The sequence below is a fragment of the Agelaius tricolor genome, unplaced genomic scaffold (assembly GCF_023055355.1).
Source record: "Agelaius tricolor isolate 1412-34295 unplaced genomic scaffold, bAgeTri1.0.p SCAF_7, whole genome shotgun sequence".
Lineage (NCBI taxonomy): Eukaryota > Metazoa > Chordata > Aves > Passeriformes > Icteridae > Agelaius > Agelaius tricolor.
Genome location: NW_027269267.1, coordinates 9,110,978 through 9,126,763, shown reverse-complemented (window position 1 = coordinate 9,126,763; position 15,786 = coordinate 9,110,978). Strand labels below are relative to the sequence as shown.

The window sequence follows — 15,786 nt, the reverse complement described above, 5'->3', positions numbered from 1 at the left end:
GTTGGCCTGAGCATTGCAGTACAAAGCCAATAGATCAGTGTATTTACAGCATTTCCCACTGTTCCTTGTTTGTAGCCTGCAAAAAGTCAATGTCCTATAGAAGCCCTTTGTGCACTGCTGCCCTCTGTCAGTGCTTTATGCTCTGAAACCTCCTGTGGGGGTGAGGTGGTGAACTGTGAGTGAGCAGGGTACAGGCAGCAGTGACAGATTAGAGAGGAGATCTTTGTAGAAGCATCTGGGGAAAGATCTTGAAGTGAGATCATCACAGAATGGTTAGGGTTGGAAGAGGACCTTGAAAATCTTCTCATTCCAACCCCCCTGTCATGGTCAGGGACAACTTTCACTGGACCAGGGTGCTCAGATTGCAGTCCAGCCCAGCCTTGCCTTGAACACTTCCAGGGATGGGGCAGCTACAGCTTCTTTGGCAACTTGTCCCAGTATCTTACCACCCTCACTGTAAAGAGTTTCTCCTTTATATCTAATCTGTCCTGTCACTCCAACTCTTGTTATGAGTCTTGCTCCATCTTTCTTGTCAGCTCCCCACAGACACTGGAAGACCACAATGAGGTCACCCCAAATCCTTCTCCTCTCCAGGCTGCACAGTCCCAGTTCTCTCAGCCTTTTCTCACAGCAGAGCTGCTCCATCCCCCTGGATCATCTTGGTGGCCATCTCTGGGCACTCTCCTGGGGGTCAAGAAGGCCAGTGGCATCCTGGCCTGTATCAGGAATGGTGTGGCCAGCAGGAGCAGGGAGGTCATTCTGCCCCTGTACTGGGTACTGGTGAGGGCACACGCACCTTGGACTCAAGGAGGAATTGAGTGCTGTGCCCAGCTCTGGGCCTTCAGTTTGGGAAGGACATTGAGATGCTTGAGCACGTCCAGAGGGGGCAATGAGGCTGGAGAGGGGCTGGGAACACAAACCCTGTGGGGAACCACTGAGGGAGCTGGGGGTGCTCAGCCTGGGGAAAAGGAGACTCAGGGGTGACCTTATCACTCTCTGCAGCTCCCTAAAAAGTGCCTGTGCTCAGGTGGGGCTGGTCTCTTTCTCCAGGCAGCACTGACAGAACCAGAGGGCACAGTCTCAAGCTGTGCCAAGGGAAATATAGGTTGGTTATTAGGAAAAAGTTTTTTACAGAAACAGTGATAAAGATCTGGAATGGTTTGCCCGGGGAGGTGGTGGAGTCACCATCCCTGGATGTGTTTAAATAAAGATTGTGTGTGGCACTGGGTGCCATGGTTTAGTTGAGGTGTTAGGGCTGGGTTGGACTTGATCTTGAAGGTCTCTTCCAACCCAGTGATTCTGTGAATTCTGTGAATTCTGTGATGTCCTCCCTGCGCTGGCACCCCCTGTGCTGCACTCAGCACTGCAGGTGGGGTCTCAGCACTGCAGAGCAGAGGGGCAGAATCCCCTCCCTCACCTGCTGCCCACGGTGCTGCTGGTGCAGCCCAGGCTGACATGATGTCAGACACTGTATGAGTCTGAGCTTCTGAGACTGGGTGGAAAAAGCAGCATCCCCCAACTGTTCACACTGCATGAAAAATCTGCATTTCTCAGATGAGTCAGAGGGTGAGAGATACAGGCAACTGACTACTAGGAAAATTTACCAGACACACTTGCATTTATCTAAGCAACAGAAACCAGCCCCAAACCCAAGAAAATTATGAAAGCCTTCATGTCACTTTCAAGTCATTTGCAAAGACTAAGCTGTAACCCTTTAAGATGCCACTTCCCCTTTAGAAGTAACAGATGCTCCCTCTTTATTTAGGTAAAGCCCACAGCCCTTTAATTTCTTTCAAGCTACTGGCTCTTCCCCTGCCAAAGAATAAAAATATTGTTCATAGCCAGCTTATGGGGACAGCTTTTGCATTTTGTGATTGCATAAGGAATGGTATCAGCAGAGAAAATACTGGCAGGGCAAGCTGGCAAAGAGCTGCCTTATATGACAGGTAAGTATTTACTCCTGCTGAGGAAAGTGTCTGTGGGAAAGGTTGCCCAGGACTTTGCATACCTTGTAAATGTCACACATGCTACAAAGGGAACCTTTCACCTCATTGTTTTGTTCTCCACCCAACTCAAGAATGCTGTCACCTTTTAAAAAGCTGATAGAAACAATTTCTTGCTAATACAACTACCAAACTTTCTTCTCTTCCATCCATACCTGAAAAATTATTTTATAAAGTTGTTGACTCACGCATTTTCATCTTTCAACTTTCTTCTTTCTGACTTCTAGCTCGGTGTGACTCTCAGTGCTGTGAGTAAAGTTTCTAAGCAGGAAAGTCCCTACCCCTCAGTTATTTTGCTCCCAACAGCCAGCACCAACATGTTCAGCCATGACCTTCTTTAGAGACTTCATCTCTGTCCTCATCCTGAGACACCTGCTGGGCACAAATTCCATTCCAGGACTGCTGGATTTGGAGAACCTGATATTACTTCTTTGTGTTCCTAGGACTTCTTGTGTCCATCCATTTCAGTTCTCTCTCCACAGTCAAACTGAATGGCTTTGAGACTGTAGTTGGGATTTTCTTTAATGTTTGAATAACATCCAGCATAGCTGGGCTTTGCTCCAAACCTAGTGCTACTGGGATACAGTGCTAATACACTGTGAGAATAACAATACTGCTGCTACTGCTGTTCTGGAGAACCAGAAACACACATTGCAGTGGCTACAGTTTGAGCAGTGCTCAAGATTGATTTCCAAGTTAGGCTTATTTGTTTAATGTGTTTTCCTAAAGAAATGAGACATGAACTGAAGGAATGAACAAATTACTGAAAAAGGGAGGTATAGAGACCAGGTTTTGTAAATTCAGATGCATGTCAGGGTTGGCTCTATGAGTTGGAGACTGGAAAATAAGAAGTAACTTGGAAGCTCAATTCTTTCTTCAGTTTCTGTTTAGGCTGTTAGTGTTTTTCTTGCCCCTTCTCACTGCCTCTCTGCTTTTCTTTTCTCAGTTTCAAGTTTGCTCATAAAAGAGAAAATATTTAGGAGATTGTACAGCCCCTTGACCAGCTGCAGTGGGTGAATGAAAGAGGTTGGCAATATGTAACACCAACTTTATATTTAATTCACTGACATCTCTTCAGGATCAATAGATACCATTATTTCTGTGATCTAACACAGGAATGTCAGTCCTGTGTCTCTTCTCAAGGGAAGGCATTTTAAATGGTTGCAAGGCTGATATTAAAAGCATGTCACATCTGTAGTAAAGCATGAACACAAAAATTTACTTTGGCTGGGCCCAACAGGTAATGCCAAACCAGCCCAAGTCAGAGGATGGGTGGGTGACTGTCACAGCCAGCTCACAGCTGTGCCCTGGCTCTGGAATTGCCAGTGGGGAAAGAAGAGGAGCATCTGTGGGGTATCTGCCAGCCAGCAAAGACAGGCAGTTGGCAGCCTAGTGTTTCCTGGAGGCTGTGACAATTTCTCAGAAAATAAGAGTTTCAAAGAGGAATGGCACAACCATAACTGCCCCTGGCTGTTGTGTAACAATTTTCTGTTATGTGCCATAACTACAGCTTCTAAGCCTGCAGGCAGGGCATTTCCTCCTTGGCTGGCCCCACACCAGCCACCCCAGCCCACTGCTCCCTGTGCAGCTGTCCCTGGAACCAGCAGCAGCAGCAGAACTGCCTGTTCAGAGAGCTCTGGGCTTGCTCCATGTGGAGCAGCCCTTGGGGAGCAAACAGAAAAGCATGCATTCTCCACTTGCTATTCAAACAAAGCCTAAACTGCACAGACACACACACACAGAGCTGTGTAAGTTGCTTATGATATCAAAGCAATGCTACAAAGAGATGAGCTTGGAAGATCTCAGCTCTGATCCCTAAGCCTCAGCTGATCCAGATATAAACTTAAAAATTAAATCTTCTCAATTCCTTCCTTTCTAAAGCCAGCTTTTGCAAAGTTTTTCCCTACAAAAAAAAAAAAAAAAAAAATTCAATTACTACTCAGAGGACCTCCTCTAAGGAATGCCATGAAATAGGGAACTATGATTTGCTCATGTCACCAGACCACCCAGATCCTACTGTGGTTACTGTTTAGGATTAATTTCCTGGAACATTTAACTCAGGCATGAACTCTTTACAGCTATTACAGCATTCATCTGTGGTGTTCTGACACAATCATGAATATATTTCAGACTAACAAATTACCTCACTTGAAACCCTGCAGTAGATTCTTGTGAGATTTTGGCCAGACCACTTTCAACAGCTGCTGTAGAAGCCCACACAGGCTAAAAAAAACCCCCCAGAGTTATTGACAGGTTGGATAAAGTCATGACTGCTTGGAGCAGAGTGCTGTGAGCACCAGTCAAGGCGGCCACAAACTTGCTGTTACCTCACCCTCTCACTTCTGCTGGCTAATATCTAAATGCTGAATTGCATTACCTCTGTTTGGATAGTTGTTTGTATGAACACTGTTGGAGTCCTTGTCTTGACACATAGACATTAGTGAAGTGGAAATAAGCAACAAGAGATGAAATTTAAAATTTAAAAAAAAAGCCTCTGTTTGATTTAAAATTGTTAGAAATATGGATAAATAAAAAGGGATGAACACATTTAGAAATATATATGTGTGTGTGTATGAAAGTTCCATAGAAAGATCATACTACTTTTTGTCAAATAAGGACTTAATTTTATTCATCCCTTTCCCCCAAACTCAAATTTTACCCAGCTGTTCATGAATAAACACTGAGTAACAGATGCCTCAACAATTGCAGTAAACTCTACAAAATCATAGAGCAGGGGATGTTTGATTTCTTCCTAAGGTGATTCCACATGTGTGGACATTTTGCAGTTAGGATGATAGTGTTCCATACTCTAGGAGGTGCTGTTCAGAAATTGCTTCAATTACATCCAATCTAGGCCTATGAGGAGGAGAACCTGCTGACTAGAAAGCAGTTTGAATGTGTTCAGTCCATCTCATGGGGCATTTTGATGGCTTTGATTCTGAGCTCTGTCATCTCTGTGCTGTGAAGCCTCATAAGCATGGATTACAAACTCTGTTAGTAATTTACATATTGATGAAACTGTAAAACTGTACCTATAGTCAAACTGTAACATTTCAAAATGTTAGTGTCACCACAAAACTTGCCTTTCCAGCTCTTCTGCTTCAAGTACTTGTGCTCTGTGACCCCAGCAGCTCCTTTGCATGAGGGTAAGTGTAAACACAAACCCAAATGACCAGGGAGGTGTTTCTGTGACTCTTATTCCCCTTTTCAAGTAATTTTAGATCAGACATTGGATGGTAGTTTCAGGGGTGTTTGCAGCTGTCATTCCAGCAAGACCCTGTTTCTTTTTAGAAAACTTTTATGTAACAAACACAGCTGCTGCCTGCTAGATATGCTTCCTGTGTCTGAAAACAGATGCTTGGTGGAACATGGGAGCTAAAACCTCCAGTTACTCAATGGTGATTTAGATTCATCAAAATTCACCCTCAGTGTGTGGTATTTTCGGGGTCCCCGGATGGAGGAGGAAGGAATGAAACTGACTCCATGTTCTTAGAAGGCTAATTTAGTATTTTATGTTACTATATTATATTAAAGAATATTATACTAAAACTGTACTAAGGAATGGAGAAAGGATACAGACAGAAGGCTTAACAAGATACTAATGAAAAACCCATGATTCTCTCCAGAGTCCCAACACAGCTGGACTGGGATTGGTCATTAAGTAAAAACAATTCACACATTGGATAAACAATCTCCAACCACATTCCAAAGCAGCAAAACACAGGAGAAGCAAATGAGATAATATTGTTTTCCTTTTTCTCTGAGACTTCTCAGCTTCTTCCAGGAGAAGAAATCCTGGCGTGTTGCGGTGTGAAGCAATGTCCTGTTTCACCTTTCCCAGTCCCTCAGGTGTGCCAAGCTCTCCCTTCCCCTCCCCCTTGCCCCCTTGCTGAGTGCTGTCTGTCAATGTTAACATTCCAGCAAGGGCCTTGTCTGGTTGGTCAGGTTCAAAAGATGCCCCTCATCCCTGGGGTCATTGGCCCGTCTGGGTGTCATTGTCCCCTGAGACTGCCCCCTCCCACCTGGTTGGTGGCACACCTGCCCCTTCCCCTCCCCCTTTCCTTAAAAAGACACAGGACCATGGGGTCTGGATTCTGTTGGAGTTGTTACCAAGATTCAGAGATCTGTGACCATGGATTAAAACTCTGGATTAACCCTTCAGCAGAATCCGTCTCCTTTTCCTCTTCACCTCGCCTGAAGCCTTTCCATTAGAGGTAAAAACTGAATTCCTGCTTGCCTGGACTTGTTCCAAGTGCCAGCTGCAACATCCAGCCAGCCAGGGGTGTCTCTGAGGTGAAAACACCACAGCTGCTGCCTCTGGTCAAGCAGCAAGGGCCAGAAGAGCCCAGGCACGTTCCACCCAGTAATATTGGGATCTTATTCCAATACTGGCAAAGGGATTTTTCCAGAAAATATGACAGTGACATCAGTGGGCATGTGGTGTTTGGCTGCAGCTTTCAAGGAGGAGGGGGGAGAGAGAAACCATTCCATACACAACCAATGCCCACAGACCCCTGGCCTGGCAGGGACCCAGCAGGCAGAGCAGCTCAATAGAAATGTGACTGCATGGCTTTGGAGCCACAGTACAGCTGAGTTTATTGCTGCATTTTCAGGATATCACCTCTCAGCTGATACTCCCTGAGAGACAAACTGGGGCTGGCTTTGAGCTGGGAAGGTCCTGCAGCACAGACAGAACTTCCTGACTCAGGATATTCTGATGGGGGTGTAGACGGTCTCTGTGCTTTTATCAACACCATGACTGTGCTAAAAAATCCCTCTCCAAATTAAATGGGAACAAAATGACCTGGTCAGACTGCAGAGGAGGCAGCAAGGCACATCCCAATAATCAGACAAGAATTGCTCATTACAGGAACTGCTCTCTGTATTAGAACAAACCCTGTCTGTCTCTGTATGGCAGCCACTGCACTGATGCATGCAGGCCACCAGGAGCTAACAGATTCTTTTTTTTTGTATTTAAAATATCAGTGTGCTGCCATTCCCATCCAGCTCCACATGGCTTAGCTGCAAGCTGGGATTTCAGTGGCTGCTGTGAGTGCTTTGGATTGCATGAATCTGAGCTGAACACAGCAGACTTTGCTCTGGAGGCACAGATCGAGTGCAGTGGGATCACAGCCATCAGAAAGGTAACGAGTGACTGGCAGACACCCAGCAGGCAACGAGGAAAGTAACAAATCTGCTCCCTGACTTCCACTTTCACACGTCTCTGTTTACATTAACAAAACCTGTGTGGGAAGAACAGCAGGTGTCTTTCATCATGAAATCATACATGGGGACACCCAGTGCCCTCTACATGGGCTGTACCTTAATACAAACCCTTCTGTCCTGTGAATAAAATCCCCATTATTAACTGTAACTCACACCCGATTGCCACAAGAAAATATGTATTGATAGAAAATACCAGTGGAACGTTGTGGGCTTTCATAGTCTGCAATTCACAGATTTATCCTTGAAATAAACTACTCGGAAAAGCAGATAATAATGTCCAGCATTTGTTAGGAGAGTTAAAAGTAGCTCTGTGTACCCACAGAGGATGGGGAAAAGAAAGATGGAAAACAAGTTGAGTTTACTAGGACATGATGCAGAATGAAAATACTTTTCCCAGAGTTTCATAATAATCTTTCTGTAGTAAAATAGCTTTAACTTGTACCATCAAGATTCACAATAGGGAAAAGGTGTGAGAAATAGAGGTGTAAGAAATTAGGCCAAGCCTGGAACAGGATTTCTACAAGATTTTGTCTCTAAAAGGCATCCTCAGTGTATTTCCCAAATTCTCACTATTGTAAAGAAGTGAAGGGAAGTAAGAGGATTTTTTTTCTCAGTTAATTTTTATATTGATCAAGAACACAAGGCAAAAATACAACTAAGGCAAAACTTTATTTTTTTTTTGGTAGAAAGAAAAATTAAACAGTCATATAATTAAGCAGTATTTCCTAGGGTTCTTCTGCAGGAGAACCTTCACCAAGCCTCATTAAACTGATAGTCTTACTCAGTGCACCTGGTTTTCAAGTAAAGCAAAAATACCAAATGAGATTACAATTAGCTATGTGGAATATTTCTTCTGATCATTGCACCTCAATACCCATGACAGGGGCACGACACATTTTTTTTCACATTGCACAATCCCAAATATGAGTGAAACTAATGTATTTTTGTCAGTTCTACAATTTGGCTCTTGGATGCTGGAACCTAATTCAGAAATTTCTATCTTAACCCAAATAATGCTTAATTATTCATCTACATTTGAAGGTCAGTACAACATACACACACATTTTCACACAACACTTGCCTTTGGCAAATGCAGCATTACAGTATTAATTTTACTTGCACTTCGGTAAAAGCAGAATTTTATTTGTCTGCAAAGCAAGATACTTTGAACATTATTGTAAACTACACATACACAGGGCTCCTTCTGTAGTGTCACACCAGCTACACATATACACAATTTAAGCAGTAAAATATTTTTTAGCTTGCTCTTTGCACAGGACTCTTGTCTCATACCCTAATAGTTATCTGAAAAACAACCCAAAGCAAACAAAACTGCATAATAGTGCTTTAATATTCATTTCTTAAAACTCAAAACAGCCCTACAGTACTGTTAGGCTGTTACCAGTCTCTTTCAAGGACATACAATATAAACAAAAAATTCTATCCTTAAGCAGCATCTGAGAAAACAACTTAATGCAGCTGCCACTTAGTGGCAGCAATCATTTAGGCATTTTTGGTATTGATACATCTCTTCATCATATAATTTGTGCATTTATCAACAAAAATGTAGGCCCCAATCCAGCAAATACTTGCAGGTGTGCAAATGCTTTTCTTCCACGTGTAATATTTCAAGTTAAGACTCATCAGATGAGCAAAGTTAAGAACTTGCATAAATCTTTAAAGGAGGGGAATTCTTAGTGCTGAAAACTTAACTGTTTTATCTCACAGGACTAAGATCCAATTAAAGACTTAGAGAACATAGGAGAACTCTCATAAGGACAGATATGTTACTCTGATAAGTGTTTTCAAAGCTAACAAGAGCCTCTAGAAATGTCTGTGCCTTCCCACTGATCACTTTAATCCTACCTGGAGCATGGGTGCAGTAATATTGCCCTGGCTCCTGCCAGAGGAATCAATAAAGTGCTTGTCACAAATTCTGTAATCATGGAATAAAATCAAATTTAATTACCTTCAGAATGTTATCAGATTTATAAATGATGAATTAAGGGCTGGTGTCAGATCTCCAGCATATTTCCCTGAATTGCTAACAAATATTATGCTCTTCATGTGAAGACAAATTAGAATTCTGCTAGGACTGGGTGTATTTCACCTCTGTCCCAGCAAAGTCCTCCTCTGCCTCCAGGGGGAAAGCTTACCTGGATTTAGTGTCCATGTAAACATTCATGCTTGACCAAAAAGTGATGCTCATGCAGTTTCACAAGCACCTGCATTCCAAGGGAGAGTTTGCTTTGTTTAACCAAGCATGGAAAACCAGTATTGTTTACAGTATATCCACTCTGAATTGTGTTCATAATTTTTTCCTGAAGGCACCATAATCCTGAGAGGTCTTGCTTGCCCTTTGACATTTCCTTTGATGTGTTTTGTTCCTCTGGAATAAAATATCTTTGATATTAGCTTTGACATAAATTCTACTCATCTTTGTGGCAACTTCTCATTAACATACTTCTAAATATTTAAATTACTAAAATTTTCTCTTCAGATAGATAGATATTATATATATATATATATATATAAAATTTCTTTGCTAGCTTTCAGATAACTAATCTATGAGAACTGGCTTAGACTGTATGCTCTCTGTAGAGAACTTCTGTATGCTGCTCATACAGAAACAAATAATAGTTTGAAATATTTAGCCATGGGTTAGGATGATTTATTTTTTAAAGGCTTCGGTGTTGCTTCTATTTCTCTCCCAGTCAGCTACAGGATAATAGCAACAGCAAACACATTGACAATGCAGTTCATGGTTCGGTTTTCCCATCTCACTGTGCAGGTTCCTGGAAGAGATTATTACAAAATTACAATAGAATTCCATTGTCTTTACTACAGGCACTTTATTGAAGTGTAAATGATGCCAGATTAGTATAAATATTTAAGTTGTAATTTAAGGGAAATAGTATTATGTCAGCTTGGCTATAAAAAAAACTAAAATCCCCAAAACATTTTTATTAACTTATACATTGTTTGCTACCTCATGTGAGACTTGTAAGTTTAAGAAAGTTAACAGGAAAACACTATTCCAGTATCTTTCTTTAAAAGCTGGATTTGCAAAAATCCTTGAAATTCCCATACTGAAACTGGCATGACAATCAGACAGGAAATCAGAAAAGGAACTGGATCAAATATTCCAGTGTATTTACTTTCTGCTTTCTTCCTCTTCTGCTGTATCCATGCCTTACAAGCAAAAGAAATAGGAAGACTAAACTGTGTTTACTTAATTTTATTATGATTTCTTTTTTAAGCTTGGTTGACCTTTTGAGGCCCTCTCTGGTTTTTAAACTTAAACCTTGGCACAGTCCTCTAAAAAGACCTTTCTGAATCTGTGACAGACAACAAATTATTTTAATTTTGTTTCCCGGTGACATTCTCAACCTGTGAAAAAGTCTATTTAGAACTAATTTTGAAGCAATACAATGCATCCAAAGCCTGGCTGACAGTTACAGAGCTGAAACACATACTGTAAGTCAAACTATTTATATTTTTCACTAAGTTCCTTTCTCCTCCAGAGTAGCTGTCCCCTCACAGCAGGCAGATATGTTTAGGGCTACCCACATGTATTTACTGTGAGCAATGTTTTCTGCCTCTTCAGCTGAGAGAATTACATGTTTTTAGTCTTGTTTCAGAATGAAAGGCTTTTCTATTCCTGCTTCTCATAATTTACAAAGCAGCTGCCTTTAATGCCTGCATTGACTGATAACATTTTGCTGGGATTGTAAACAAGCACCTCATTCTCAAAATTACTGCTTCCACAGCCATTCCCAAAAACGTTCAACCCAACTACTACAACTGAGCAAGAAGTAACATTTCTCTTGTTACAAATGTTCTGTTTGGATGGGGATGCTTACCATCAGTTGTGGTATCCCAGAAGCATGAGCTTGCTGTGTGAAGACCAGCTCCACTCCTCTGCATCACTGCACAGGTAACTGCAAGATACAGCCATAAAACCAGGGAATTAAAGCAGAAGAGGTGAATCATTCAGCATTTACAAACTGGAGCCTGGATTACATTTCCAAAGGGCTGGCACGTGGCATTCAGCTTAGACAAAACCTTTTTTGACAACCCCTTTGGCCCCAGTATTTTCCTCAAGAACTTGTTACTCATTTCATGATTATTTTTACTCACATGAAGACAACAGCTTCAACAAAACACTGGCTAATAGGATTATGGATTTTATCTTTTAAACTACTTAGATAGGTTTGTGCCTCTCAGAATGGGATTGCAGGTGCTGTCCTCACAGGTACAGCAGAAGTCACACTTGATGAGAGTTGTTGAGCTGTTACCCAAAAATACTTGTGGACCCCTTTATGAAACCACACTCCAGTAACGAGCAGCTTTTCTATGACCTGCAAAGGTCATAAAACCTCTGACAACCTGAGGCCAAGACTTTCAAAACAGAACAGAGTATAAACACTTGCTATTACATCAACACTCCACAAAAGGACCAAAACAGGGTAAACTTTCTTATTTATCTTTTTCCTTCCACGTGTATACACATAAATATAATGGGACTTTGCATACATGACTAAAGTCTTCCAGATGTCTCTATTTAGAAGAGGCTTAATCTGATTGAAAATTTTACTAAAGATAGCAATTTTTTCCTGAACTGATACTAAAATGTTGATATAATTGTCTTGGAATTGCTTAAAAATCAGAAAATACCACATAACATGTAATCTGTGTTAAGTGTTGCCAGCATGCTCAGCCCAGGTAAAACTGCCACAGCTTTACCTCAGCTATTTCTAAAAATCTCTGTAACAGAAGAGTTCAGGTGCCTGCTCTGTTTTGTTTATATCATTCCCCTGAACCTTTCAGCAATTATTTATTGTGACTGCCTGTGCTACAAGTACAGCTGCTTGTACTTACCAATGTACTTATAGGTTTTCCCAAGTTTCACCAGATGGGTCAGTGACTGTTCTACTATAGCAGCAGTCCATTGGTTGACTTTGTTGTGATTATAATCTGCCTTGCCCAAAACATTTTCTATGCACTAGAACAGAGGGGAAAAATAGTTACAGTAAACAGACTTCAAAATGAAGAATTATAAAATGTTTTGCATAAACTGAGGGATATTTTTCTGGCAGTTAGGTTACTTTGAATCACTCGAGCTCATTAGGCATCAGCTGCTGAATGGGAAGTAAAATGACCTTTCTTGGAAATTTATTTTTAGTACATATTTACCACAATATTACAGGTATAAAAATGACTCAACATTTCTTGCAGGAAAGCCACATGTTTTGGGTACCAAGTGAATGGATCTTTTTGCCAGTGAAGATCCTGACACATCCCACTGTTCCTAATGACTGCCAGCTCCAGTTTGGCTTTCAGAAGCTGCTGTAATGGGGAATGGCACTACTCAAATCAATAATATCAGCTTGGGCTGGCCAACCTGTCTGAGCATATAACCAAAATTCCAAAACCTTCAGAGACAGAGTGACAACAGTGAAGTGCACATCCCTGCTCAAAAGATGGGGAAGATACTCAAGGGTCATATCTTGCAGCACAAGAAACAGCTGAACTGCTGGAAAATTGGATGCTTTCCTACAGCTACAGATTGGCCAACACTTGCTTAAACTTAAAAGGATAGAACAAAAATCCTTCTCTCAAACTGTAACCCTTAAATTGCATTCTCTGCTCTTGAGAAACTCAGAGTTATGTGCTGATGGATACTTCTTAAAGCTGAGGAATTCACTTAAGAAACACACACCTGGAAAAGGTAAGGGAAGTAAAACTTTGTTTTCCTGTGATTCAGTAAGAGGTATCCCATGCACTAATCCCCCACTAACAGGCTGTGTAAGAGACCTGTGCCCCAGATTTTGAAAAGCCCAGTTAATTCTGACCCCACACTGCACAAAGCTGGCCTCAGCAGTCAGTGGAAACAGTCACAAAACACAATAGAAGACAGAAGAGGGACAAGACCCCTCAGGGATTTTGGTCCTTCCAGAGATGTACCCAGTGCTGGAGCTCCTTGGGCCTGGTTAAGCTTCCAATCAGAGGTAGAAACACTTGGCTTTACTCCCAGTGGAGTGACTGTGTCACACTGTATTTGGCTTTAACACAAGGCAGGGGCAGTTACATAAAGGGCTGAACTGTTGTTTATCTAACATCCAAGAGCTTGCTGCTGTGATCTGGAGCAGCCTGAAAAAGTGCAGGTAGGAAAGACCTGCAGAGTCCCTCTAGAAACCCCTGTCTCAAAACACTATCTCCCTACAAACCCTGAGAACATCTGTGAGCCACAGGCTTCTCATTAATCACTTTCTAGTTACTAGGTGTTTAATTTAAACTATCAGACTAGTCACTTTCATCCTATTCTTTCTCTGTAAAAAATGTATTTTAAAAGTTAGAACAAGGAGCTCATGGAGTGCAACCTCCCACACATGCCAAGGCTAACTTCTAAGTCTGATGACATTGTTCAAGGCCTTGTCCAGTCAAGTTTTAAAAATCTCTAAGGATGGAGACTCCACAAGCTATCCCTGCAACCTCTCCAGTGATTAGCTTCTCTTCAGCTGGATAAAGGGGAAAAAATAAATTGGAGTGAATTTCCCTTGCAGCTTGTGCCTGTTCCCCTCACTCTTTCCACTGTAATGCAAATCTGGTTCCCCTCTCATCTACCTTCTCCTCTTTAGGTAGTTGAACAACAGGATGAAGCTTAGCAGCTCCAAGTTAAACTCTGTCTTTATATAAATACTAATTCTATGTAAGTTTATATTTATTTGGGATGGTCAAGGAAAATAACTGCTTTCACGACTGTGCAAGGTATGGTAAAGAATTTCTTCAAAACACAGCTGGTTAGCTAAAACCTACCTCCTTAACTATGTTGTGGGCCTCATCAGCATTGAAGATCATCTGCAATAGAAGTGAATTATTATTATTATTATGTCTGCCAGAAAAGTACACAAATTATAGTTTTACTCTACAGCACACATAATGATTAGGCCTTGTGTCTGGTTATTTGCATTGTAGTCTGTTAGTATAATTTTAAAATCTTACTTTTTTTCCCCAGCTCCATACATTTGTTATTTAGCATTGCTTTTCTAGTGATGTTTGAATGGGGCTAAAAAACTCAGACCTCAGTGAACTTTGAAACAAGTCTCCTGTAAAGACTAAATTCCACCATGCCTATGCTTGTCACAGGAATAGTCTCCAGGAAAAATTAAATGACATTTTTTTTCCTCTGGCTCTTAATCTGTGTTTTTACAGGATTCACAAACTTGCTAACCCACAGTTACATTTTGCTTCCCATGAGCAACACACGGTTTTGCAACCCTAATATGTGAAAGACTGGTTTGCACAGTCATTACCTTACCCAAACACCTTTCTCAAGCACAGAAAAAAGCTTGCAGGTTTTAATTCCTCCTATTTTCTATCCTTCCTGCTCACGGGCACTTGGCTTGGTGCACAATGGAATCGTGGCACGTTCCCTTGTGCCACCCGCCTCTGCACAGCCACGAACTCCCAACACTCGGGCAGGGGCAGAAACCTCCAGGGCATTCGTGTTTAAGTTGCTTGGAGTTTTGGTTGATTTTTAAATGAAAGCCGGTGGCCAGAGCCCTGAAGAGGCATCCGGGGAGGCATCCGGGCCCGGCACTTTCTGGGATTTTCCCCTGGAAATCGTTTTTTTCCCTGGAAAAATGGCCGCGGTCTGACAGCCCCAGCGGCTCCTTCCCGGAGGGAACATCCACCCCGCGGCCCCGGGCAGCGCCGCTCGGCCCCGGCCCCTCGGGCGGGCGGAGGGCTCCGGACACAGCGCCGGGCGAGGCGGCGGCCCTACCTCATCGTTGTGGGGGTGAAACTCCTCCATGGCCCCGGCGCGGGGAGCGGCCGTTCCGGCAGCGGCGGCAGCGGCGAGTCCTGCGCGGCTCCGCCTCCACCGGGCGCGCTGGGCCGGGCCGGGCCGGGCCGGGCGGAGCTCCCGCCGCGGGGCCGGAGCCGCTCGAGCCGCGGGGCCGGGAGCGGCTCTGCCGAGCCGGGAAGGGAAGGAATGGGAAGGTCCCCAGAACAGCCAGGATAGGGACGTGTTGGAGCCAGTCCAGAGGCGGCCAGCGAGTTGATCAGAGGAAGGGAGGAAAGGATGAGAGAGCCGGGATTGGGGTGACTCAACTGCGGCCTTCCAGTGCCTGAAGGGAGCCTAAAGGAAAGAGGGGACAAGACTGTTTATAGAGCGTGTGGTGACAGGACAAGGAGGAATGATTTCAAACGGAAAGTGTAGGTTTAGATATTAGGAGAAGAATTCTTCCCCGTTCGGCTGGTGAGGCACTGGCACAGGCTGCCCGGAGAAGCTGTGGGTGCCCATCCCTGGCAGTGTTAATGGTCAGCCTGGATGGGGCTCTGAGCAACCTGGGCTAGGGGAAGGTGTCCCTGCCCATGGCAGCCGGGTTGGAACAAGGTGGTGTTTAATGTCACGTCCAACCTGTGAAAAACGCCAGTCACTTGTTTTTAAAATTTTAAAAGTTTAATAGTAATAAAATGGTCATAAAAATAATGATACAATTAAAGTAATAATATTTTGGACAATTTGAATTAGGACAATAAAAAAATGCGA

The 15,786-nt window shown here is 42.8% G+C and overlaps 1 protein-coding gene across 1 annotated transcript; it reads right to left on the bottom strand.

Moving 5' to 3' along the window:
- Positions 1-7,879: 7,879 nt before the first annotated feature.
- Positions 7,880-15,172, bottom strand: DYNLT3 (dynein light chain Tctex-type 3). The gene is made up of 5 exons (XM_071430327.1): positions 15,016-15,172; positions 14,049-14,090; positions 12,111-12,234; positions 11,093-11,170; positions 7,880-10,024 (listed from the first exon to the last, which is right to left on the bottom strand). The coding sequence occupies exons 1-5, from the start codon at positions 15,043-15,045 to the stop codon at positions 9,948-9,950; spliced, it is 351 nt and encodes a 116-aa protein (XP_071286428.1). The 5' UTR covers positions 15,046-15,172; the 3' UTR covers positions 7,880-9,947.
- Between the last annotated feature and the right edge of the window lie 614 nt (positions 15,173-15,786).